Source organism: Trichosurus vulpecula, chromosome 6 (genome assembly GCF_011100635.1).
Source record: "Trichosurus vulpecula isolate mTriVul1 chromosome 6, mTriVul1.pri, whole genome shotgun sequence".
Taxonomy (NCBI): Eukaryota; Metazoa; Chordata; class Mammalia; order Diprotodontia; family Phalangeridae; genus Trichosurus; species Trichosurus vulpecula.
Genome location: NC_050578.1, coordinates 226,083,540 through 226,108,754, shown reverse-complemented (window position 1 = coordinate 226,108,754; position 25,215 = coordinate 226,083,540). Strand labels below are relative to the sequence as shown.

At 43.0% G+C, this 25,215-nt stretch overlaps 2 protein-coding genes across 2 annotated transcripts; both read left to right on the top strand.

Moving 5' to 3' along the window:
* Positions 1-808: 808 nt before the first annotated feature.
* Positions 809-3,149, top strand: ASCL3 (achaete-scute family bHLH transcription factor 3). Its single transcript, XM_036762215.1, has 3 exons — positions 809-890; positions 2,041-2,201; positions 2,280-3,149. The coding sequence occupies exon 3, from the start codon at positions 2,295-2,297 to the stop codon at positions 2,835-2,837; it is 543 nt and encodes a 180-aa protein (XP_036618110.1). The 5' UTR covers positions 809-890; positions 2,041-2,201; positions 2,280-2,294; the 3' UTR covers positions 2,838-3,149.
* A 6,105-nt stretch (positions 3,150-9,254) lies between these two features.
* C6H11orf16 (chromosome 6 C11orf16 homolog) lies at positions 9,255-24,169 on the top strand. The gene is made up of 5 exons (XM_036763873.1): positions 9,255-9,421; positions 10,980-11,133; positions 13,124-13,355; positions 17,464-18,186; positions 24,074-24,169. Exons 1-5 carry the CDS (start codon positions 9,255-9,257, stop codon positions 24,106-24,108), a joined length of 1,311 nt encoding a protein of 436 aa, XP_036619768.1. The 3' UTR covers positions 24,109-24,169.
* Positions 24,170-25,215: the final 1,046 nt, after the last annotated feature.

Genomic DNA, 25,215 nt, shown 5'->3' with positions numbered 1-25,215 from the left:
CCAGAGTCAGCCAGCCAGTCAGAACTTTGAACCCAAATCTTCCTGACTCCCGGGCTGGTGCTCTGTGCACCATACAATGCTTCCCTCAAAAATTTAAAGAATCTACAAGGTACAAACAAACTATCTTCTGGGGGTGGGGAGTGGGCTTCCTGTTGGAGGTGGCATTAGAGCTGAGCCTTGAAAGCAGCTAGGGATTCTCAGAGGGGGAAGGAGTGCGTTCCAGGGATAGGGGGCAGCCTGTGTAAAGCCTGTGTGAACACAAGCCTCTCCCAGCTCTTCTGTTCAGATGCTGGATTGTCAAGAACTAGAGAACTGGCTGGAAACTCTCTGATCCTTTTCTCCTGCAGGTTTGTTTTATAGATTCACATGGGAGTATCTATGTTGTCTTTCATTCCTCTTTTTCTAACAAAGAGCGTAACTTTGCTAATGGTCTTTTAAGAAATAATTTCTCATGTACCCAACTTTAAACAGAAAAACCTATTAACTATACAAGCATATACCTATTTTCGTTTTAAAATAAATGTTTTATGTTTAGCATGTCCATAACAATTTCTTAGTTATTCCTTTTGGGTCACTTTCATTCTTTCTATCCATTCGTATTTGTATTTATTTCTCTAATTTTCTTTTTAAGAAGCAGCATAGTGTAGTCAATAGAAAGCTGGCCTCACAGTCCAGAAGTCCTGGGTTCAAGTCCCTGTCTTTGACACACACTGAATGTGTGACTGAGCAAGTCACTCGACCTCCAGTTCCTGAGCTAACTCTCTAAGATTCTATTGCAGAAAAAGTGAACCTCTGTGTCTGTAGAGAAGTCTTCGCTGGGTGTTTCCTACACAAATTAAAATCGCAGGACTGGTTAAAAAAATACGTTTTCCTCATTTCGTATAATTAAGGTAAGTCTAGTTCTGGGTCTGCTTTTTTTGCTTTATATCGCCTCACTTAAGCTTTTCCAAATGTCTTTTATTCCTCATCTTTATCATTTTAATGGCCTTGTATGCCACTGCACCAGTATTTAGTAGTTTATTTGATATTTAATGAGCTCTTACAGCAAATGGACTCTTGGTAGATTATTTTTGATGCCTCATTTGGACATTGGAGAAAGTAAAAACATTTTCCCATGGAAAGCTCTTGGCAGAGAGGTGGTCCTGGTGCATCATCTGTTGAGTTGTATAAAAAGGCTTAGGTCGGGAAGATGATGCTGGGTAGCAGTGTATATGAAAAAAGACCTGGGTTTTTCAGAATAACGTAGAACATGCCTAGCTCACTAGAGTGGGTAGCGCACCAACTTTGGGTTCCAGTTTGGCCTTTGATGCACATGAGCTGTGAGAACACAGACAAGTCTCTTGCCCTTTTAGTGCCTTTAGCAGCAATCTGAGAATTTAAGTTACAGATGAAAAATAACTGGTGAAATCACAGGTCAAGACCGAATAAATAAATAGTGGTTTACAACCTTTGGACAAAGTTAGACTTGATGTAAGGAGAAATTTCCCTGTAATTAAAATGATGAGTGGAATAGGCTGCTTCAGGAGGTGGGAGGTTCTGGAGGTTGGACCTAAGAGTTTGAATGTAGAGAACATATGCGGTCCATGTAGAACTAGAAAGGCCTTTAAAGCTTCTTCCAACTCTGAAGTTTTGTATGCTGGCAGAAAGTCATGGCAACATATAGTAATCTGATGTTGACAGACTCATTCAGAAAGAAGTAACATGCCAAAGTACATCTCTGGGACAGGACACTTTGTTATTAGTGAGTGTGAGCTATTTATAGTGAGTTATTAGTGAGTGTTGTGCCTTTGTTATTAATGGAGAGAACTAAATATAGGTGTACTTCAGTTTATCCAACAGCTTGTATATCAGGTTGTATGTAAGTAGCATTTTTATAAATCAATATTTGTAAAAACCCTATGGTATTTTTTTGGTAAAGTAAATATCTACCTCCTAATTTCTCAGTTTGAATTCTAATTTTCCACTTATCAGAATTACATCAATCATACCACGCTTATAGATTTTGCTTAGTTTTTAACTGCTTCTTTGTTTCTCTGACAGATGATGTCATACACCATCTAGTTTTCAGTGACAAGAAGCAATACTGAGCAGCCCACATAACAGAAATGCCTTAAGAAGAGGAGTCTTTTGGGTGACATCAGAAGCACCGTCGTGTAGTGCAAAGAACATAGCACCAGAGCCAGAAGACCTCTAACTCTAAAGTGGGTTATTGTTATTATCATATGTTATTTATGTTGACATATTGTTGGGTGAATTAATACATTTGTTTGTACTTCCAGGTTACAAAGAGAGTAATGGATAACAAAAACTACTGTAATCTGACAGACAAATTGCCCCCCTTTAGTGACTCTCCCCATGTGCAGCTGACTCGGTCCTTCTACCTGGACCCTGTTGTCACTTTCCACCTATACCCGGAAGCCTCTGCCCCATCTCCTTACTCTGAAGACCTGCCAGTGCTCCCTTTTACAACTGACCAGCTAATTGTGGAAAACTTGGGAGATCCTTGTTCCTTCCCTTTTCAAATGCCATATGCCTCTTATGGAAGATGTGAATACTCCTATGGTCCGGCGTTTATCAGGAAAAGAAATGAAAGGGAAAGGCAGAGAGTCAAGTGTGTTAATGAAGGCTATGCCCAGCTTCGTCATCACTTGCCTGAGGAATACCTAGAGAAGCGACTTAGTAAAGTCGAAACCCTCCGAGCCGCCATCAGGTACATTAATTACCTGCAGTCTCTTCTTTACAGAGATGAAGTTGAAGGCAAGAATAAGCCAGGGAAAGGTCAGGCTGTTGTTGCAACTACCAGCCACCAGATGGACCCCATTTTTAAAATTGTGTAAGTAGGGCCAAGGTCCAAAGAAGGAGCTCCCTAAGGGTACAGTGTTTACAGAATCATACCATGTCTCTTATCAAACTTTATAGTTTTGTTGTTAGAATCCTATCACCAACAGCAACATTAGAGGTTCAATCACCTGTCTGAATCCTACTCTATATATGAGTATATATGACCCCTTGGTAAGGGGTCATCCAGCCTTTGCTTCTATCAATTACGATGAATGACAATTGAGCCAGTGTTCATAACCTCTGAGCTAACCTGGCACTGGGTAGTGGTTAGCTCTGTACAGCATGTTTGAAAATGTATCTTGAATATTACCATGGGCCAATGAGTTGGAGTTTTAAATATTGGTTCCTGGAATTTTAGGAAGGCCTCAGTATGTACTTGTACCTTTTAGGCATCTGATTTCTCGACTTGTGAATATCTCTGCCCGCTTGTAGCTTCCCATGGGTTATTATTTCACAGATTTTCTTTTTAAATGTGGAAGAAGAAGATTTTAATTCATTTATTGAGGTCCTACTATGTGGGGACATGGTTCTGGGAAGTGAAGGAGATACAAAGTTTGGAAAAGATGTGGTGCCTATCCTCTAATCCCACTGACAAATCACCTGTCTTTCTGAAGCTTCCACCTGGGAGGGGAATATACACATCGGTAATTATAATACAAATAAATAATACAAGCTAAGCGCGTTAGAGAGGTGCAAAACAAAGTGTTATGTGATGTTCCAGAGGGTAGGAATAGTTGTTACGGACTAGGGAGAATCTAAGAAGGCTGCTCGGAGAAGAAGATATTTAATTTGGGCTTTTGAGCCTGGTTAGGAGCTTGACGAATGAAATAGTACATTTACCAACAACCTTGTGAGATCGAAGAGGGGAAATACCTCAGGAATGAGGACCAATGGCAACAATGACCCAGGGCAAAGAGTAGCCCAGTTAAGTTGGAGCAAAAAGTTCACAGCAAGAGATAGTATGAGATGAGGCTGAAAAGGTAGGGTGGCCTCGGCTTTAAGTCAGTTCAACAAACACTAGCTTTCTGCTCTGCAAGGCACTGTGTTGGGTGCTGGGGATGCAAAGAGAAAAATGGAAAACAATCCCTGTCCTCAAAGAGATTATTTTTAACTGGTACTATAATGTATAAACAGAAAAACAAATCCAAGATAATTTGAGGAGGATCCCAAACAACTAGGAAGATCAGGAAAGGTTTCAGGTAGGAGGTGGTTCCTGAGGAAGCTAAAGATTCTAAGAAGTGTGGGTGAGAACCTTGAATGCCAAGTAAAGAAAAGAGTTTGGACATTTTTTATCCTGTAGGCAATAGAAAGCCAGCCACTGAATATTTTTGAGTATAGATATGATGATAACTGTCCATAAGATTCTTCCACCAATCGGGAAGGAAAAAAGAATTGTTGAAAAGCCATTATAATAATCCAGGCAGCTTGTAACAAGGACCTATACTAGGTGGTAGCAATGGGAATAGAGAGGAAGGGACAAATGCTGGAGACATTACAGTGGTGGAATCTACAGGATGTTGCCCACACCTTGTGTTTTCAGGAGCTTGATCGGTCAAATTATCAGATACTTTAAAGATACCCTACACTAACCAACCAAAATGAACCTACTTTTGATTTTTTTTTTTTTTTAGTGTTTGTTTCTTATATGTAGACAGCTAATTCTTATCACTGGGTGGTAAGCAGGAATCTGAGCCTTATAAACCCCTATCATAAAAGAATCCAACAAACTAGCTGAGGGGAAAAAGGTGACTTGGTAGATAAAGTTAGAGTAATTTAGAAGATCCTACTACATTCAAAATGATTGTAAACACAACAGATCTAAAATCAACCTTCTTGTAGTCTCTCATAACAGATTTCTTCTCCCCACTTCTTTCTCAGTTAGTGATACCATTGGGTGATAACATTGATTCTATATCATTGCCCAGTTATCTCTCCTGTTTTTTTTTTCTTTTTGCATTGTTTTATATCAACTAAAAGCTTGGCAATGTATTGTATTTATGTCTTGAATAGTCAGTGAAAAAAGTATCCTACTGGTGGGGGCTCAGACCATGGTTTATACAATTGATTCCCCCCAGTTAACCCACACTGAACATGGGACTCTGAGCCATAGTTTTCGTGGAAAACTTCAGAGGATACTTGTTACATCTAAACCCTTTTAGCACAGACATTTCGTTCCACTTGATTTAGCCCTAGGTTATCTTTGGTTATGTTTGCTATTTCCTAAGCAGTAGTCTTGCTTTCCCAACTACATAAACTGAAAGCAGAGATTACATCTTCTTTCTCATGGATTACTCCAAGTGCTTTCACAATACTAGACACATGGTAGGCCTTCAACCAGTATAACGTAAGAAAATGTTTTCTCAGGAGATGATGTTTTTGGATAGTAATAAGCAAAATTATTCTTTTCCCCTTCCAACTGTATGATTGAATAAAGTTTTTTTTAATTGATGCTTTTGGTTTTTTCTCTTTTGATAACCACCTAGAGCCCTCTCTATTCAGTGACTCTGACCAACAAAGCCACCTTGTGTGTGTATGTATGTGTGAGTATGCAACATTGACTAGCCTTAAACTCTATGATCTTATGATCTTTCCCACAGTTCATCTGTTTTCCTAATTTACACATCATTTCCCTGCCCTTAAATCCTCTCTCACCAAACCTCCACTGAACCATACCTGTCCCTAACTTTCTAACCCATGATAATAATAATGACAACACCGAAAATAAGCTCCCATGTCTGTGGTGCTTTATGGTTTTGTAACTGAATAAGATTCTTCTCTATCCACAGCATCCCTTACAAGTGGTCCTCTAGCCTCTCCTAGCAGGTGCCCCCTGAATTAGAGTGCACTACCTCCTGAGGCAAGCCTCTTTGGGACAGCTTAAAGGGATAGGAAGATTTTCCTTTTATCAGGCCTAAATTCATCTCTTACCTTCACCTGTTGTTCTAGTTCTGCTCTCTCTGGATAGGCAGGATAAGTCTAATTCCTTTTCTATTTGACATGATTATTTTTAAAAAATAGATCTTTTTGATTTTGTCTTTATATTACCTAGATTTCCCCTGTATCCTTTCTTATGGATGGAGAGTCATCCCTTATAACAATGAATTTTTTTAAATGGAAGAAAAATCATTCTGCAAAGTCGATCAGTATATTTTTACAAATCTGACTCTTTGCAATGTATCACACATGTGGACCTCCCACCTCTTCAAAGGAGTAAGAGGAATTATCATATCGGATTTCTTCCTTGAAACCAAGCTTGTTCTTGGAAGTTTTACGGCATTCACTTTCGATTGTTTTGTAGTAGTTCTTTCCATTTATATTGCTGTCATTATGTATATTGTGTTTCGGGCTCTGCTTATTTATCTGAGTATTTCCCTGCTTCTCTGTATTCATATTTGTCATTTCTTACAGCACAGTAATATTCTATTACATTCATGCACCACAGTGTTTTTAACCACTCACTAACTGGTGGACATCTACTTTATTTCCAGTTCTTTTCTATCGTGAAAAGTTCCACTATAAATATTTGGTGTATATGGGGATTTTCATTTGACAGACTTTTTAAGTCTGTTTTCCAAGCTTAACATCCCCAGGGCCTCTTCAAATGATTCTCAGATTGTGTGGTTTCTAGTTCCTTCACCATCATGGTAACCTTCTTCTTGTCGCAGTCTGGTTTAATATCCTAGAACTCAACATAGTATTCTACCTGCGACATGATTTGGGAAAGGTAGGGGAGGAAGGTGTTTATCTCTAGTGTGTTTAACCTAGTGGACACGCCTATTTTCCTTAGAGAAGTTCTTTTGTCTCTTGTAGACCAACATACCACAACTCCTCAGGTTACTGTGTTTTTCAGCAACAGACGAGAAGAGAGCCCTGGCTATCCATAGTAACAGGGAGCCATCACTCAGCTTGGCTCAGAGCTTTGTCTCTGATGGGGTTAAGGATCAGTCAGTGGTGGGGGATACAGGTGATAACTCTTGGAGGACGGTGTAAGATTAGTCTTTCCCTTTAAAGCTGTGGGGGAGTCGTCTCTCTGGGTCCTCAAGTGAAGTAGAAGGGGAAGATATGCCTTGGGTATATCTGTGGGATCTCAGCCTTGGGTAGGTGAAAGAGCAATGATTTGGTGTCAGAGGACCTGGATTCAAATCCCGAATATGCCACTTAGTGTCTGTATTAATGCTGGGCTTAGAGCCAGGAAGGCGTGGATTCAAATATGGCCTCAGATGTGACCCTGGGCAAGTCATTTAATCTCTGCCCCAGTTTCCTCATCTGTAAAATGGAGAAGTAAATGGCAAACCACTCCGGTATCTTTGCCAAGAAAACCCATGGACGGTTTGGCATGATATTCTGAACGGGATCACCAAGAGTCTGAATGACTGAACAGCCACCCCCTGTTTAGGGGTCCTTTAACCTCGGGGCTTCTGTAAAATAAGGGGACTGGGCTAAGTGACCTCTGGGGTCCCCGCCAGCTCTAAAATTTTATCAGTCTGTAATCCATGGAGTGATTGAGAAACCTTCCCCAGGCCCTTTCATTTCTTTCTGTTTACTCTCCCCATTCATTCCTTCCCGGGGGTGGGAGTCTTGCGGGTCCTCTTCCTTCTGCAGAAGCCTGCCTAGCTCCGCCCCATCCAGCCCCTGCCGCGCCCCCATTGGCTGAAGCTTCAAGTTCGCACATGCTCAGAGGGTCTTCAGAAAGAGCGTTCCAGCTGGCCAATCTCCGTGACAACCTGCCTAGCAACCAAATGCGTTAAAGTCTGCGTTGGCAGGGGTTGCCAGGACGGTGAAGGCAGTTGCTCAGAGGGGAGGTAGGTCGCGGCTGCTGCTGAGTTTAGGGGAGCCCCGGACCCTCTAGGGCCGGACCAGAACCTTCTCCCCAGCCCGGACAGGAGACCGAGGGTCCTCTGAGGGTGAGCGGGTCAAAACTTGAAATTCCAGGATCTGGGAGCAAATTCAGAGTTGGGGAGAGGACAGACGGCGGGGCTGGGGAGGCTGGCATTGTCTCTTGAGCCAGGGAACAGGAGTCAGGCGTCCCTGTGACACTAGGGATAGAGAATTAGAGCTCTATTTGGAGACACTTCGGTGTCCCAAGTGCGTGGGATCCGAGGCCAGGTGGCATAACTGAATCACAACTGAGGGCAGTCATTGCTGGGGAACACTGCCTGAGAAGAAGGCATATGTTACCAACATGGGGGGGTTATTTATTTCCCAAGCTGGTCCCCACCCCTTCAGATGCCTGGTGGTCCTGTGCTAGATCCCTGCTGCAGGCACTCTTTGGGGAAGAATCTTTTTCCCTTCAATGTTGATAACCTGGGGCAATACTTTTTGCTCTATGCTGGTTGTGGCTCAGAAATGGATTTGGGGCTAGTGAGCAGAGCTAGGTCTCATCCTAGGGCTAGAGTCAAAGCTCAGTTTCAGGCTGTGGACAGTGTTAAACTTCACACTGGGACTACTAATGTTAAGACTCAGTCTGGGACATAATCTGCTATTGGGGCTCAGTTTATGGTGCAGTCAGGAGTCGTAGGACCATAGATCTGGAGCTGAAAACAGCCTGAGAGGTCATCTAGTTTAAATTCGTCAGGAAGGTCCACTCACAGGAGGCAAGTGACTTTTTCTAGGAGACACAGGTAGTGAGGAGCAGGTTCAAATCCAGGGTCTTTGACTCCCAAGTTCAGCCCTCTTTTCACTGCACTGAGCTGCCTTTCCATCTGGGGCCAGGTCTAGGAATGAGTCAGAGGTCAGGAGTTAGAGGAAATGTAGTCTGCCCTCGGAGTGGAGATAATTCCAATTTGAGGCACAGTCTCCATAGGTCTCTTTAGGGGAAGTGAGCCACACCCTGAGGTCACTAGTCAGGAAATGGAATTTTCAGCAACAGGGGTGTTCAGTGGGGCTTTCTGTACTGAAGAAGCAATCAAAACCATCATTCTCTGACTTCTAATGTCTCTAAATAGGTCAATCAATCTAATATTTGCACAGATAGAAGGCTGGATTTGGAGTCAGAAAAACCTACATTTGAATCCTGTCTCAGACACTAACTGTGTGACTCTGGGCAAGTCACTTAACCTCTCTCAGCCTCAGTTTCCTCATCTGTAAAATGGAACGAATAATAGCACTTACCTCCTGAGGTTATTGTGAAGAACAAAAGGGTTAATATATGCAAAGCATTTGCCAACTTTAAAGCACTACATAAATGTTAGCTATTATTATATTTTTAAGTTGGCCTTAGAGCTAGAATCTATTAATGAGCCAGGCAGAGGAGTTGAGTCAGTTGTCCCTCTCTTCTGAGCCTCAGCAACAGCAAGTTGTAATAATGATGGTTGTCCTCAGAGTGGACAACAGCTTTGATTTCAGTTGATAAAAGTGCCTGCCCCCGGGGATTCATTGATGCTGATTGCTCCTAGGCAGCATCACTGAAGGCGATGGAATCTTTAGCAGGGTCTGGGATGCCTTCACTCAAGTACTGCAGTGTGACTACAGCCCAGAAGAGTCCCTGCTGTGTCAATGCCTCTGTTCCCTGGAACACTCTCTCCACCTGTCCTCTCGTGCTCCAGGTTCCCTGTTTTATCAGACAACCCTCCATCGCAAGGTATCGTCCTCTTAAGGCAATGGTAGGAGTCTCTTCTCCTGACTAAGGGTCACCTATGACAATAAGCACATTTTTTTTTGGAGGGGGGAAGGCAGGACAATTAGGGTTAAGTGACTTGCCCAAGGTCACACAACCAATGCGTCAAATGTCTGAGGCCGGATTTGAACTCAGGTCCTCCTGACTCCAGGGCCAGTGCTCTACTCACTGTGCCACCCAGCTGCCCCAATAAGCACATTTAAATAGAGCACTTTCATGGTTTACAAAGTGCTTTCCTTCACAACAAACCTTTGAGGGAAACAGTACAATTCTTGTTATTATCTCGATTTTGCAAGGAGCAAACAGGTCCAGACACGTGAGCTAACTTGTCCAAGGGAATAAATACAGTTAGGATAGTGGAGCTGGCTCTTGAAGCTGGTGCTCTCTCTATTCCAGGGAGGTTAAAAAGTGGCTTTGCAGATTGTATGTTGGCTCTTAGTGTCCTGAATCAAGGGGCAGCTAGATGGTGCCATAGAGCACTGGGCTTGGAGTCAGACTCATTTCTCTGAGTTCACATCTGACCTCAGGCACTTACCAGCTGTGTGACCCTGGGCAAGTCACTCAACCCTATTTGCCTCAGTTTTCTCATCTGTAAAATAAGCTGGAGAAGGAAATGGCAAACCATGCTGGTATCTCTGCCAAGAGAACCCCAAATGGAATCACGGAGAGTTGGACATGACATCCCTTCCTGTTTCTCTCCCTCCAAAGAGTCCCTATCATAAGTCCTTTCTCTTTGTTTCAGTTTATCATTTTACTAGAATGTGAGGGAGGTCTGAGATCCTCGTCTTAGCTTGCACGTTTTCATAGGCAGATCAGGCTTTTATGGTTTGTGACTCCTCTTCCTAGGCCATCCTTCCAACCACTCTGCAGGTCAAAACCAGTTATTTTTCTCAGCTCTCTGAGTTACTTAAGAAGCAAGGTTCTTTCTCTCTGAGATCCTAAGACTGTTCCTTAGCCATAGATTGAACTGCTCCCCTCAGAACTATGTGAATCCCAGCCTGGAGACTTCTTTGGCCTATGACTGCAAAGTTGGCCTTAACTAGCCTATAATTTTCCTGTGCTATCACATTACTGGTCAGCTCCTGAAGTTTCCCACCCTCTAAAGCATCACTAAACTGTCTGAATGCACCTTTTCTCTAAAGAAGACCCTAAAGTTTCTTCACATTCACACTGTGTCAACACAATCATCCATTAAATCCTCTTCTTTCATATTGGATCCACACCACAATTGAAAGAATTGCTTTTCCCCGACACTTACTCTCTGATCTTTTACTTCCTCTCAATGCTAAATCTCAATATGTCTAAAACCCAATTATACATTATTAGTTATACCTAAGTCAGACTGAGGCCACTTTCAATAGGATTGTTCCATATGGCTGGTGACACGGGATCACTGCTATATTTTTGTGCATGCAGACATCTACATGTTGTCGTTGCTGTGTCTTTATTCTTTCCATGTATTCTTGGCATGTCTGGAGTCTGATTTTTCCCTGCCATTCCAATCATGGTTGCTTTCTCCTAGGTGTGCCTTGGGTCGGCCAGATCTGCCCAGGACTGACCTACAAGGGAAGGGGCCGGGCCCACTGCAGGGACCAGAGGATGGTGACACGTCAGTCCTTGCCAGAAGGGAATCAGATGGCTTTTACTACAGGGCTCAGATAAAACAAACACCAGCGGCAAGTTTCCCTACCCTCTCAAGGCCTCTTTGGAGCTTCCACTTAGCTGCACACAGAAAACAGTCATGAAATGGGCTAGAACAGCATTAAGTACCCTATTTGCTCAGTTATTGGGGGAAGCTAGCTACCTCCAAGGTTTAAGAGTGAAGATGTTAGTGATCATTTCTTGAATTTGGAATATTGGTCATGAAAAGTGCACTACTCTGAAACACATAGTGGTGGGCCTATCCCCTGGAAAGAGGAACTCATAGTAACACAGTAATGCATACAAATGCATAGGGCCCTATGTTAATTTTCCTCTTTAATCCTCAGATTAACTTCATAAGGGAACAGAGGGAGGGTAGGGGTATGCCTATTTTACAGATTAGGAAATGAAGGCTCACAAAGGGAAAAATGACTTACCCAAGGCCACACAGCTAGTGAATTATTGGGGGCAGGACTCAAACCCAAGACTTCACATTCCTGGTTCGCTGTCCTTTCCACCGTACTATGTATGCACAAAGATACTCACAGAGACAAATTCCATCACAGGGAGCCAAGGCACTCTATAAGAACATGAGGAGTGGTTTTTTTTTTCCCAAGATGATCAAATCCTGAATACCTGTTTAGACTAATGAGAATAAACTTGGTCCAAAGTAAGAAACAGTTTGAATTATAGATTATTTTAAAACAGAATGTAGTTTTATTGTTCTCTAAAAATGAATATGTAGCAGTAATTAAAATGCTAATGAAGCAGTGTGAGATCTAATCATAAACCTCCTTTGTAAACTAGCAGAAAACCTTCCACGTCTTTTTTTTTTTACACATTTTTATTGATATATTTTATTTTAATGAAGACTAATGTCAGGTTACAAACAAATCAGAAAATATGCTCCCCCAGAAGCAGTTAGATAAAAAAACACAAGAGTAATTGATGACTCAGCACTCCCACACTTCTTTAATTTACTGTTTGATAAAGCATGCAAGGCTTCCATTTTTAAAAGTTTAACAAGGAAGAACCAGCTACACCCATTGTGTTTCATTTGTGTTTTGTAGCTATTTCATGTTGTAGTCAGGGGTATATTCTTCATTTGGATCGGCTCTCTTCACTCTGCATCACTTCATACGAGGCTTCCTGTATTTCTTTGACTTTTTGACATTGTCAGTTTTTAGAGCAAAATAAAGTTCCATTGGCACTAAATTACCACAATCCAGTCAGCCATTCCCCATCCACTGAGCACATCATTCGTTTACAACTTTTGCTATTGTAAATAAATTTAGAGATTGTCTAGGCAATGCCTTCGTTTAATATATGAGGAAACTGACCCCCAGCAATGTAAGTACTGGCTCACATCGACACACAGGAGGGGAAGGGTTGAGCCCAGGTGGTCCTCCAAGACTCTTTTCCCATAACCACTCATCAAAATGGCATTTTACAGTTTCTAAAGCCCTGTCTTCATAACCACTCTATGAGATAGGTAGTTCAACTCAAATTATCCCCATTTTATAGATAGTAAAACTGAGACTCAGAGAACTAGTGATTTGCTAGTGTTAGAGCCAGAATTTGAGCTGGTGCCAGGTGAGTCCCTGTGACCCAGAGGTTCTTGGTCCCTAGTGCAGAATACTTACTGTGTGCTCAGGCATGTCCCAGGCGTGTGTGCATGAGGGATGGGGGTGTGCAGATAGCTCCATGTAGGGGCATGAATCATTTGTGTGTGTCAAGGGGAGAGGTAAGAGATATTGTGGATGCTACTGGTAGTCTTGAATTACAGGTTGGAGAAAAGAATGAAGAAGCTAGAGAGGAGAGGAACAGGATAGACAATGAAAAGAAAGGGGTGTACCTAGAGGACCACTCACAATTACATAGTCCCAAGGTTGTTTCTTCTGCTAAGTTAGCTAAGTTCTGGACAGGACAGGAATGTTTCTGCATGCCTTCTGGGAATCAGAGTCCTGGGCTCCCAGGCCTGTGGAATCCCTAATACCATTTCTCATTTTGACTTCTCCCCTGCAGCGGGGGAGGCAGGGCAAACTCCTTGTGGAGTTTGAGGCCCCTCATTCCACAGGACCAAAGCCCCCAGGCCCACTACAGAGCACAGCTCCAGAGGAAGTCATCCAGCACTCCTGGGCCCTAGAGCACTCCCTACTGCCTGGAGACAAGGTTCTGGCACCCTGGGAACCAAAGCAGGAGAGATATGGGCCAGGCACTGTAGTGCAAGGCCTGGAGACCAGAGACCCTCAGAGAGGTAAGGGGAGCAGCCTCCCTCCTATCACTGTGACACCAGGAATGAGAAGGAGCAGAGCTGGGTGAAGTGGCCCAAGGAAGGCAAAGAAACAAGTGTGCACATTGTAAAGGCAATCAGTGAATGAGAAGATCTTCACCGCCCATTCACTGGGCTTTGGGGGTGGGGCTCTCAGGGTCCTGGGGGGCGTGGCTAGGACTGGAGCCAATGGAAGCCTGTGATGGGAGGAGCTTGCTGAACGGTTGGACCAGAGCTAAGAGGCAGTTGGTGAGAGCAGTTAAGAACTGAAGGAGAGAGGAAGCAGTCAGCCAGCTGGAACACAGCTTGGAGATTGCAGTGGAAGTGGCAGAAGCAGAGGCAAGCGGCAGGTGCTACAAAAGGCAGGACTGACCCTCGTGGAGACTGGAGAGTGCTGAGCAGGGGCTTGAGGCCAGTGGGTGGTCTTCTTGCTGGAGGGCCTTGGCATTGGGGGGGAAGCACCACTATGGCTTGGCTTGCTGCCATAATGTTTTTCTTTGGCCTCCTGGTCACTATTGTGAGATGGGCATACTGGTTTTGGAAGATTCTTGCCAGGATGTCGAATTGGGGACACTGGTCCGTGGGTCTGCTACTTTTGAGTTTCAATAAATGCTTTAACTTCTCTGCCTTCTACTTAGAGAATTCCTTATATCCTGTGATTCTGGACCATTCAGGCATATTTAAGGTTATCTTTGAAGTCATGAATTCTGCCTTACTGATATATCTGGTGAGGAGGATGGGATCGCTAGGTATAAGATCTCTATTTAGAAGCAGAAGAACTTCAGAGGAAGAGATGAATGTCCCAGGGTGGGAGGATCCATTTTATTCCTCCCTAGCAAAGGAATGGGATAAAAGAGCCAGACTCTGTGAAAACTGGGAACCAAGGCTACAGAGAGGAGATCCCAGGGATTTGGAAAGATGTTTACAAGAGGTTAGAATTCAGTTAGGGGCATCACTATCTAGGCAAAGCTGGATAGTGTTATCCGTTTACTGGCTAGTATACGAAAGATTGAGATTAAGTGAAAGAAATGGGGGCACTCCTATGCCACGGCAAGAAGGAGAATCTCAGATAGCAGGAGAACAAACTGTTGCTCAAGAGTCTACTGACTCAAATGAGAATTTTTCCATTAACGTGGCTAGAAGCAACAGGAGGCCAAATAAGCCAAGAGTGGATTTCAACCCTGCCCAGGTCGAGCCTGACTGCCTGTTGTGTCCTTGCCATGGTGGCAGGGGAAAGGAGTGGAGATAAAATGAGACAATGTCAGGGGCTGAGGCACAAAACACTACTAGGGTTCAGGATGTCCCTCACATAGAGAATGAGAGATGGTCAAATACTCAGGCAGATGTTCATCCCATACAAAGGAGGAGGACTGAAACCCAAGCTGACAATTCAGTTATGAGGGAAATTCAGGAAGATTTTTCACAGCAAGAGATCACAGACATTTTGAGTAGATTCACCCAAAGAATGAGAGAACCGTTAATATCTTGAATGGTAAGACTCAGTGATCAAGGGGCCAGCAGAATATCAGTAGATAGGGTGGATTGTATGAGATTCGTAGATATCAGCCACGATCCTCTAGTTCAGCAAGCATTTAGGGAACATCATCAGTAAAGAGATGGTGATGGCAAGACTAATCTGTTGGCGTTAGCTGCTGAGGGATGTAATAAGAGATATGCTACTGATTCTATGTGGCCCACTGAGAATAAACCTTAGTATTCACTTAGAGATTGTATCATAAAACTAAAGGAGGAGGTAATGAAGACTGCTATCATGACGGGAACCACAGACAAATATTATGATGATCCCGTGGGAGTCCCTCACAGGAATTTAATAGTTAGGACAGCTCCTCCTGCTTATAAACACTTAATTTTGACTCTGTTACTTGAGGAAATAGGGAGCTGTCTTTCAGTGGTGATAGATAAGATTCACAATTAAGTGACTTAGGAGAAGGGGAAGGGATAGATCTCCCCAAGAGAGGAGAGTGAATAGCCAGCAAATTTGGTGCCAAAATAGAGTGACCAAAAATGAAATGTTCACTGCTCTATTGAGAGCAAGGATAGACTTTGAAATGATAGATGGCATTCCAACCAATGAACTGTATAGAATGTACCGAGATAAAGGACTTGATAACAGACAAAATAGGAAAATAAGAACTGCTCTTGTAGATGCTACAGACCCGGAACCCTCACACCCAAGTGAGTCTCATGTTAGGGAATACTAGGAAACAGGCCAAGCCCCAGTCCAAATTAAGGAAATACGCAGACTGAATTGCAGACCCCACATTAACTTGACCATATATTGGAAAAACAGGTCAAGTATGGTAACTAGGGCATTAATAGATACTGGGGCAGAGGCCACCCTTATATATGGAAATCCAGACAAGTTCAGCCATGGAACTCCTATTACCATCACAGGATTAGGAGGGGCTGAAATATCAGCCAGACAAGTTAAATTGATGATGAAAATTGGACAGTTGCCCAAGATACTGTGGTTATTGTGCTGATTCCTGAATACATCATTGGGATAGATGTATTGAATGGTATGACCTTGAATTTACCTGAAAGGAAATACCAATTTGCTGTGACGAAAATAGGTGTTAATGCAGTCTAAGTGGGGAAAATAAAGGTGGATCCAATCACTTTGCCCGAACCTTCTGAAGTAATTACTTTGAGGCAATATCGTGTGCCAGGTGGGCAAGATGAAATTGCCAGTACTATAAAAAGAATGTGTTGAAGCGGGAGTGTTAGTCCCTATAACTACTCAATGGAACAACCCTGTCTGGCCAGTTTGAAAGTCAGATGGAACATGGAGGATGACAGTAGATTATAGACAGCTGAACAAAGTGACTCCTCCCCTGTATGCTGCCATTGCAGACACGGTTACTTTAATAGAGAGAATACAGAAACATGAAGGGACTTGGTATGCAGTTATTGATTTGGCCAATGCCTTCTTTACGATCCCAATAGGCCCCAAGCAATGGGACTGGTTTGCTTTTACTTGGCAAGGCCAACAGTATACATTTACACGCCTGCCACAAGGATATCTAGATAGTCCAACTATTTGCCACAGGATTGTAGCTGAGCATTTAGGTGAATTAAAGTTACCTGGTGTACAGCTTACCCACTACATAGATGACATCATGATACAGGGAGAAAATATAAAAGAAGTGGAGAAGAGTTTGACACTATTTGACCATATGAAAAGCAAAGGATGGGAAATTAACCCCACAAATGCTCAAGGGCCAGCTCAAACTGTAAAATTTTGGGGAATACAGTGGAATAAAAGACTGCAAGAAATTCTCCCACAAGCTTGACAAAAAAAAATCCAGGGTTTTCCTACCCCTACTAATAAGAAAGAGGCCCAAAAGTTCATAGGGTTATAATAATAGATTCATGGACTCCAGAAGTATGGCTGATGAAACAAGTGTGCACACAAGCACATTTATATGTATATGTGTATATATATGTATGTATACCTATGCATACACACGCACATATACACATGTTCCTAACCTCTACCCACCTGTCACCTCGTGCTCAGGGAGGTCCATGACTATATGACCTTTAGTGTCTATGATATAGACCATATTTATTATTTGGTACCAAAATGTATCAAAGTGTGTATTTTCAGAGAAAAATCATCTAAAATTATCTTTTGTGTTATATAGTTAGATAAGTTAGCCTTTTCCTTGATGTAGTTATATTGAGGTCACTCAGTAATCATGGTAGTCATCTCATGCATCAAATAGCCACAGCCCTTACAATTCAGGGTGGGAGGATAGTAAGGCTCTTGTTCCTTTAGTAAGATGCATTATGGTTTTGAAATTTTATAAGGGACATATCCAGACCATCTACACATCTAGGGAATATGGGAATTTGTAAGTTATAGAAATGGCAACAGAATGTCCCTGGTCCTGGAGAGGGAATGTTAGACAGAGCAATGTCTTGTGGGAAAGTTGCTGGGTAGGGAACATGAATTGGGATAATACCTCTGGGAACTGTGAGCTACCTCCCTCCATTGGGAATGAAGTGTGATATATAATATGGTATAAAATATAATAGCTGACTATACTTTTTTTTTTTTGCTTAGCAGCTTCAGAAGATGAAGAAATCACTGTCTGCTTTTGGAATGGCAAGACGGTCAAAGTGCCCTTGGGAGTAGCCATATGGATCCCCCCAGCCTGTTGGAAGAAGGCTGTGGAGAGGTTGCACAAGTCATTAAACAGCAGTTGGCTGAAGTCTGCAGAGCATCTTTGTACCATCCCCTGGACTCCCCCCTGCCCTCTCCTGGGATCTACCCTTGGGTATACCATGGAGGGGCTTTTTCTGGGCTCTTTCTTATGCCCTCCCCAACATCTTTACCCCCAGTCCCACAACCACTGTCCCTTGCTGCCTGGTGACTACCTCTGCTGTTCCTCAGCCTGCTGTACCTGGTGGCCTCTGACCAGGACATTAGAGGCCACAACCGGGGACTACCCGGAGCCAGACCTAAAACCCCCAGCACAACTTCTGGAGCTGGACAATCCCAGAGACAAAAAAGAGGCAGCTCATGCTTCTGTGGATGTTACTTCCTCCTCCTCCTCCTCCTCCTCCTCCTCCTCCTCCTCCTTCTCCTCTTCTTCCTATTCCTTCTCTTCTGAAGAGGAAAATTTGGGGAGTGATCTAAAGAAAGTTCTTCCTCAAAGAATTATGGTGGACAGCACTGTCAACACTGACACCAGCCTTTTTGAGAAGCCCCTGAAACAGAAGGTCCTCAGCCCGCCTCGCTGGAAATACTGGAAGAGAAATGGCCTAGAACCCAGTCATAGAAAGTCAGGTATGTTTAAGTTCAGTCACTGGGGGTGGGGGTGGGGGTGGGAGTGGGGGGTGGGGCAGGGACCTGCTGGTAAATTTTTAACAACTGGCTCTCTGAAAGAAAAATCATACTCATGATGTAATTTCAAGTTTAGTTAGCATCATTAACATTTTCCTCAACATTTTCTTAAGTTTGCACATTCAACAAAACAATAAATCAAGCCCTGATTTGTAGCATTTACTGATTCCCAAGGTGAATATTTCACAGTAGGCTCTCAGGAGCTGGTTTCAGCACTCCCCTGTCTTGAGGGGAGGGAGCAGGTGATTTTTCTTGCTGAAATCAGTCCCTGGCCCACTTTGATGTGGCCACCTCACCAGAGATGGGCATAGGCAGCCCTTTGGCATTGGGTTGGAAATCCCTGGAGGGTGATCATGTAGGGGGGGAAGGTGAAGACTAGGAGTTTCTGCCCAACTTGAAAAAACTGGGATTCAAAATAGAAAAATCTGATGGAAAAAGAAGGAATGAACCTTTCCTGCTAGTCGCCATCTTTCTTTTTCTTGATTGTAATTCTAGGTCTGTATTGCGGCCACTCTCATGGTGGATGAGAGTAACATCTATCTTCAAATTTGGTCAGCGATGGGCTTTGGTGTGCTCACAAGAGCATGCATTGAGGGTTGGGAAACATTTCAGAGTTGGAAACACACCACACACTGGTGTTTCTTGGCCTTGTCATTGCCGTTGAAACTCATAAATGGTTACTACCCTTTGAATGAAACCCACTACTAGAACACAGCTAGAGCCTGGTTACAGTGGCCAAGACCCCGAGTATAGGTTCTCAGCAACAATTGCTGATTAAACGGATTCCCAGACTTACTTCCTGGACTAGATCTAAACTGGGGCCTGGGCTAATCAGAACCTGAAAGAAATGTCAATAAGAAGTCTTTACATGTATTTAATGCTTAGGCTTATCTAGCTTACAAAACCTTTTTGCTTTTATTGTATCCTCATGAAAACTCTGTGATGAGGAAACACATCCAGTGAAGGAGCTGAGATTGGAACCCAGGCCTTTGGATCCCCAGTCCAGTGATGAATGAGGCTGTCTAAAAGATATCTAAAAGACATCACATGCTGTTTTCCACCTGGCTTGTGGGAGGGCGAAGGACATGAGATTTGTGCTTCAAAAGAATCTAGGGCTTCCCATAATGAACTTTCCCTTCCATTCTGCTCCTGGCCCTCTTTGGTTTGCAGGGAAAGACACTTTTAAATTCTCTCATTTTCTGGGGCCCAGTAAGGCCCCATGTCCTGACTTTGCCCTGAGAACTTAGATTGCCATCCCCTACCAAAAGGTCCTGAGGGTATCTAGCCTGACAGACTGGGACCCTCAGGGGCATTCTTGTGAAGCAGGGGGTGTCTTTCTCCATCCTAGAGTGGCTTACTCTGACTTCTTGACTTTTTTTTATAATTTTTTTTTATTTTTAGTTTACAACACATGGTTCTACATAATTTTGAGTTCCAGATTTTCTTCCCTCCTTCACCCCCTCCCTCCACAAGACAGCATGGAGTCCCATATAACTTCCACGTATAACTTCGCATTGAATTAATTTACACGCTAGTCAAGTTGTGGAGAAGAATTATGACCAATGGAATGAATCATGAGAAAGAAGAAACAGAACCAAAAAAAAAAACCAAAACAAAACACAACGCAAAAACAAAAACAAAAGAGAGAGAAAAAAAAAAGGGGGAGAAAAAGGCAAGCATGAAGTGTGCCTCAATCTGCATTCATACTTCATAGTTCTTTCTCTGGATGTAGATAGCATTCTCCATCATGAGTCCTTTGGAGTTGTCTTTGTATCTTGTGTTGCTGAGAAGAGCGAAGTCTGTCAGGGTTGGTCCTCACGGAATCCATATATCTGTGGTTGTGTATAAAGTTCTCCTGGCTCTGCTCCACTCACTCAGCATTATTTCATGTAGGTTTTTCCATGTTGTTATGAAGTCCGTATCATCCCCATTTCTTATAGCACAACAGTATTCCATTACCTTCATATACCACAGCTTGTTCAGCCATTCCCCAATTGATGGGCATCCCTTTGATTTCCAATTCTTAGCTACCACAAAAGACTTCTTGACTTCTTCTTGGCCCTATTTTGATCTTATATGTTTCTTCAGGAAGTAGCTTCCTCATCTATGAGCAAGGACAGGAGGAACACAGTTCTAGAGCCATTTCCAGCTGGCAAGGCTGTTTATAGCATGTGAATTGTAGGACTGACTTTTTCTAACTTACATCTTGTTAAGTGGCAGGGTCTAGAAGAGCTAAGAATTATAATAGTTCTGCTGGATCAAGAATCTCTAGGCCCAGACCGTTTCATTGTCTGCATCACTAATAATGTAGACCCCATGTCCTGTATCACAAACCAATGGGAGTAGCCTGTTTGAGGCCATTGTCCCATCTCCATGGCAACTGCTTACAAAGATGGGCCGTCTAGCCCATGTGGACCTGAAACTGTTCCTAAGGGTAAGACCTCAGATTGAGGGGTGAAAGGGAATTACATGGATCTTGCAAATAGAAAAACAATGTCTTTAGTAGGAATCTTTGGCCATTCTGGGACAGGATGGTCTACCCTTACTTAAGGATTTTTGGAGACAAGTGTTAATCCGGTGGTGTGGTCTAGAATGATGGGGGTCCTTTTAGTGTCCTCAGGGATATAAGAAACCTGGGGTGGGTTTATCCATGTGGATATAATATCAACTCCAACCCATGGCTTAGGAACTTACTGATAAACCATCAGCTTCCCCATCAGGAATAACTTGCCATTGAGAAACTAAGGGAGCGTCCAGACCCCTCTGAAATAGAATTAAGTCCTATACCAAACTTGGCAAAAAAAAGTATAAACCAGTGTTTTCTGAGATTTGTCTTCTTCTAGGGATTTCATGCTGATTTTCCCACAGATACACGTTTCAAAATAGTCTGGAAAAAACAAAACATTAACTGCCCAACAGAGAGGGCATCTATGAGGATAGACAAGTGAAATGAAGGGGCCTTGATGGCAAGGGGTGTCTCAGGTACCTTTCTTCCTATAAGAGTACAGCAGCTATGTAAGTGTCACTAAGTGTAGACACAAATATAGATGCTCCTTCTCCCCCACCCCTCCACTTAACATCAGCTCTGCATTTACATCCTCTATACAGCCTATGGAATCTTCAATTTTGTGGACCGTGACAGTTTTGTATACAGGTTCACATGATAATTTGGTCCAAATTCACTTTTCCATTCTGAAAAGTATCCTGACTCTACTTAGCCGCACTGATGTTGCTTCATCTCCCACTAAAACCCTTTTTATTGATCATTCAAGTTCTCCTCCACAAACTCCAGAAAATCCTAATCAGAAGATATTAAGAGAAATATGAAGAGATCTTCAATTGCTATCAGACTTAAAGGATTTATTTTGAACTGCAGGCATACGGCTAAACTGTAAGCATTTGAGGAACCCGCCGTCTCTACTGGTTGAGACACCATTCTTAGGGCCGTATCTTACTGAGGAGGGTTGATCTTGACTAGAGCTTCTTAACCCTGAGATTTGTGGATGTTGGTAAGGCAGGGAAAAAAGAACATCTTCATTTTCGCTAACATCTAAAGAAAATTTAGCATTTCCTTCAGTTGTGAATGTAGGCAGCAAAACCTTATTCTAAGATGAGGTCCAAAGGCTTCACCAGACTGCCAGAGGTGGGGAGGGGCTGGGGAGGGCATGACACACGAAAGCGATCAAGAACCCCCATCTTGACCATGCCTGAGCTAGAAGGGGCTGGTTTGGCTTCTGTGGCATGGAATATATCATTGATAGGTTTACCAGGAAGAATAGAAAACAAGTGATGAGTTTTTCTCTCCATTAGCTGATTTTAGGGAATCTGCTATTTGGAACCTTTAGAACATTTTTGAGAGGCATTGCGCCTTCTGTAAATGCCTGCCAGTTTATGGAATCTCAGAGTTGGAAAGGGTCACCAGAGGGCATTTAATGCAACCCAAATCTGGATAGAAATCCTCTTGACGATATTTTTGGCAAGACAGTCTTCCATACTCTGCTTGAAGCTCTCCCAGTAATAGGGAGCTCACTACCTGTAAGGTTGCTTATTCTAACTTAGGACAGTTCTCATCCTTAGGAATTCTTTCCTAATGTTGAACTAAAATATGCTAACCTGGAACTTTTGCCTGTTATTTCTGTAAGGCCCAATGAGCAAACTGCTGTTGTGCCTTTCGAATACTGTAAGACTGGAATGACAGTCACTACCCCTACCCCACCCCAGGCTTCTCTAGGTTAAATATCCCCCCTCCTATTAGTCTCCAAGCTGCTCATTATCCATTAGACCTGTTCTAACTTGTTAATGATCCTCTGAAAAGGTGGAATCCAGAGTTGAACAGAGTGTCTCAGGAATGGTCTGCCCAGTGCAGGACTGTCCCTTCCCATGTTCTGGACCCCATTCTTCCAATAAGGTCACCTAAGAGTGAGCTTGTTTGCCTACTTGTCGTTCATCTTGCAGTTTGTGATAGACCACCCTGGGTAGTTTTTATGTGAACCACTTCTTGCCATGTCTCCCCAATCTTGTACTCAAGCACTGGAACCCAAGTATAGGATTCTCTGTCTCTGTTTCAGTGCCACCTCTGACTGGTTGTGTTTCCTCATCTGGGAGTTCCTTATGCCAGTGAAATCACAGGTCCCGTCCCTATCCACACCCATACAGGGTGTCAGACCCAAAAGTTTAGGGCAGCTTTCGACTTTGACGTCTGAAAATATGTAACAGCTTAGTTCTCCAGATGTAACACTTCTGTTGTGCTTTAAGATCGGCAAAGCACCAGTGATACATAGATTCTCTCGTTCAGATACATTATTTCATCCCTTTGAGTTCTCTTGTCACTGATGTAAACCACATGCCCTCCATGATGTAAGAGGAAAAGTTCTCAGTAAATTTTATCTTGTTGGCTTCAGCCTACTTTGCTAGCCCATTGGCTCTGACTGTCATCCAATCTGTTAGCTATCCTTCCTAGCTTCATTTCATATACAGATATCATTTGTGCCTTCATCCTAATCATTAGGCAGCTAGGTGGCTTGGTGGATAGAGAGCTGGACTGGGAGCCAGGAAAACCAGGCTTCAAACTGTACCTTGTACTTCCTAGCTGTGTGACCCCTCTGTGCCTCGGTTTCTTTGCCTGTAAACTGAAGATACTAACAGCACCTACCTCACAGGGTTGTTCTAAGAATCAAATGGGATAACCCACGTAAAATGTTTTGCAGACTTTGAAGTGCTATAAAAATGCTAGCTATTCATGAAAATTGCCCAACTCTGCTTTTTCAATTGGGTCTCAAGTGTATCTCTTCTTTCCACCACCACCCTTTACTTTTATTCGTGATTACAAATCACAGGCTCTTTGACAGAGAAACACTAGTTCTGAAGAGGTCTTCACAAAGCCAGGTTAGATGTGAATTGCATTTCATCAACACCCACTTTACTCTGTATCAGGTGGTTTGGGGTTTTCTTTTGATGTATTCTCTCCAGTGTTACTTTTGTTCCCTTAGCTCCTAGAAATTTGCCTCTCCCTTTCCTATCGCTTATTATCATTTTTGTCAAATGAGATAATAATGTGTTAAAGCATTATATGTCGGCTATTATTAGCTTAACTTGGCTTAGCAAGCTCTTTGGGAATGTTCTCTGTCTCTTCTTCTTCTCAGGGTAATCTACCTAAGAATCTATCAGCATAGATCAAGGGTCCTAGGCTTACATCAGCTTGGCTTCCCTTGTTGGCAGTATGTGGAACAATATGGCTTATATTTGATCATCTCTTCTACACAAGCGCACAGTTCTTTCCCTGAAGAATAATGACACATGATTAATTCTGAAATTTTATTCCCTTTCAAAGGTAAAGAGCTGCCGAGGAAACTTATAGACACTTGAGACTCAAGAGTTGCTCTGCCCAGGTCCTTTCCACTGTCTGGAATACCCCCTTCGGTACCATGGCACAACCAATATTGACTCATTCTGGGGTGTAGGAACAAGGTGTCGCTTCAGTGTCCTGGGGAGAGAGAGGCGGCCAAAGGAGTCTCTGGAACACTTGCTATAGTGGTGAAAGCTGGGGCACTGGGCTGGCAAGAAAAAGGCCTGAAGCCAGACCAGACCCTGGCAGAGGAGGGGGAGGCTGAGCAGAAAGAAACAGGTCCAAGGCAGAGAACTATAGAACATTTCTGTAGGAGCAGAGCCTTGGGGTTACCAGGTAATGCAGGAGGGCCTCAACACTGCCCAGAGTCCCTATGGGATGTTATTTCAAGGCAGTAAGAGAATTATAAACTGTGTATGAAGAACCCTTTTCTAAAACCATAGCATGTCAGACACAGCAGGGATTTTAAATATTCAGTCCAACCTTCTGATTTTAAAAAGGAGGAAACTGAGGCCCAGAGAAGGGAAGAGGTTTGGGGCCAAAATAAGTTGAGGGGTCCAGCCAGGGCTCCTAGCTCCCTTCTTCCCACTTTGTCAATCTGCCCGTTGAAGCTCCCTCTCTGTATTAGTTTTTTTTTTTCACATTTCAAGGGTTAAATTTCCTATAATATGGCTCTGTTTAAACTATATCTTCATCACAGGGAATATCAGCAATTTTTGCAACAGAAGTTTTTGGATTTTTTTTTGTTTTTTTCAAATTCAAAATGGACTAAATTGTTAGGTTTGGTGCCTCAGCGAATCATAGATATGGAAAGAAGTTACATGAAATGTGAAATACTCTAGGGAGCATTTTAAAAAATCTTGTAGGAAGTACGAAGAGATTAATCTAATAGTTAAAAAAGCTTTCCATGAAGCAAAAATGTAGAGCCAAGATCACGAGAGATATCAACCATGAGCATAATCATTATCCATATGGTGGGGTTCATTTCCTGCCTCGTGGTGCTAGAGTTCTCCTGTCCCCTCAGTGCATGTGTAAGAGGTCTCTGCAGTACTGCCTTCTATTCTCTGCAGGTGGTTTTGTGAAAGGAGATGGATGAGCGGCTTCAGATTTTATATATATGAAATGTT

What these genes read in the sequence shown, in the direction of transcription:
- C6H11orf16 (XM_036763873.1), top strand. Translation starts at nt 9,255, where the DNA reads ATGGAATCTTTAGCAGGGTCTGGGATGCCTTCACTCAAGTACTGCAGT. An exon ending in AGATAAAACAAACACCAGCG is followed by an intron (nt 11,134 to 13,123) that starts GCAAGTTTCCCT and finishes TCTCCCCTGCAG; the next exon opens with CGGGGGAGGCAGGGCAAACT. An exon ending in ACCCAGTCATAGAAAGTCAG is followed by an intron (nt 18,187 to 24,073) that starts GTATGTTTAAGT and finishes TCCCTTTCAAAG; the next exon opens with GTAAAGAGCTGCCGAGGAAA.
- ASCL3 (XM_036762215.1), top strand. Translation starts at nt 2,295, where the DNA reads ATGGATAACAAAAACTACTGTAATCTGACAGACAAATTGCCCCCCTTT.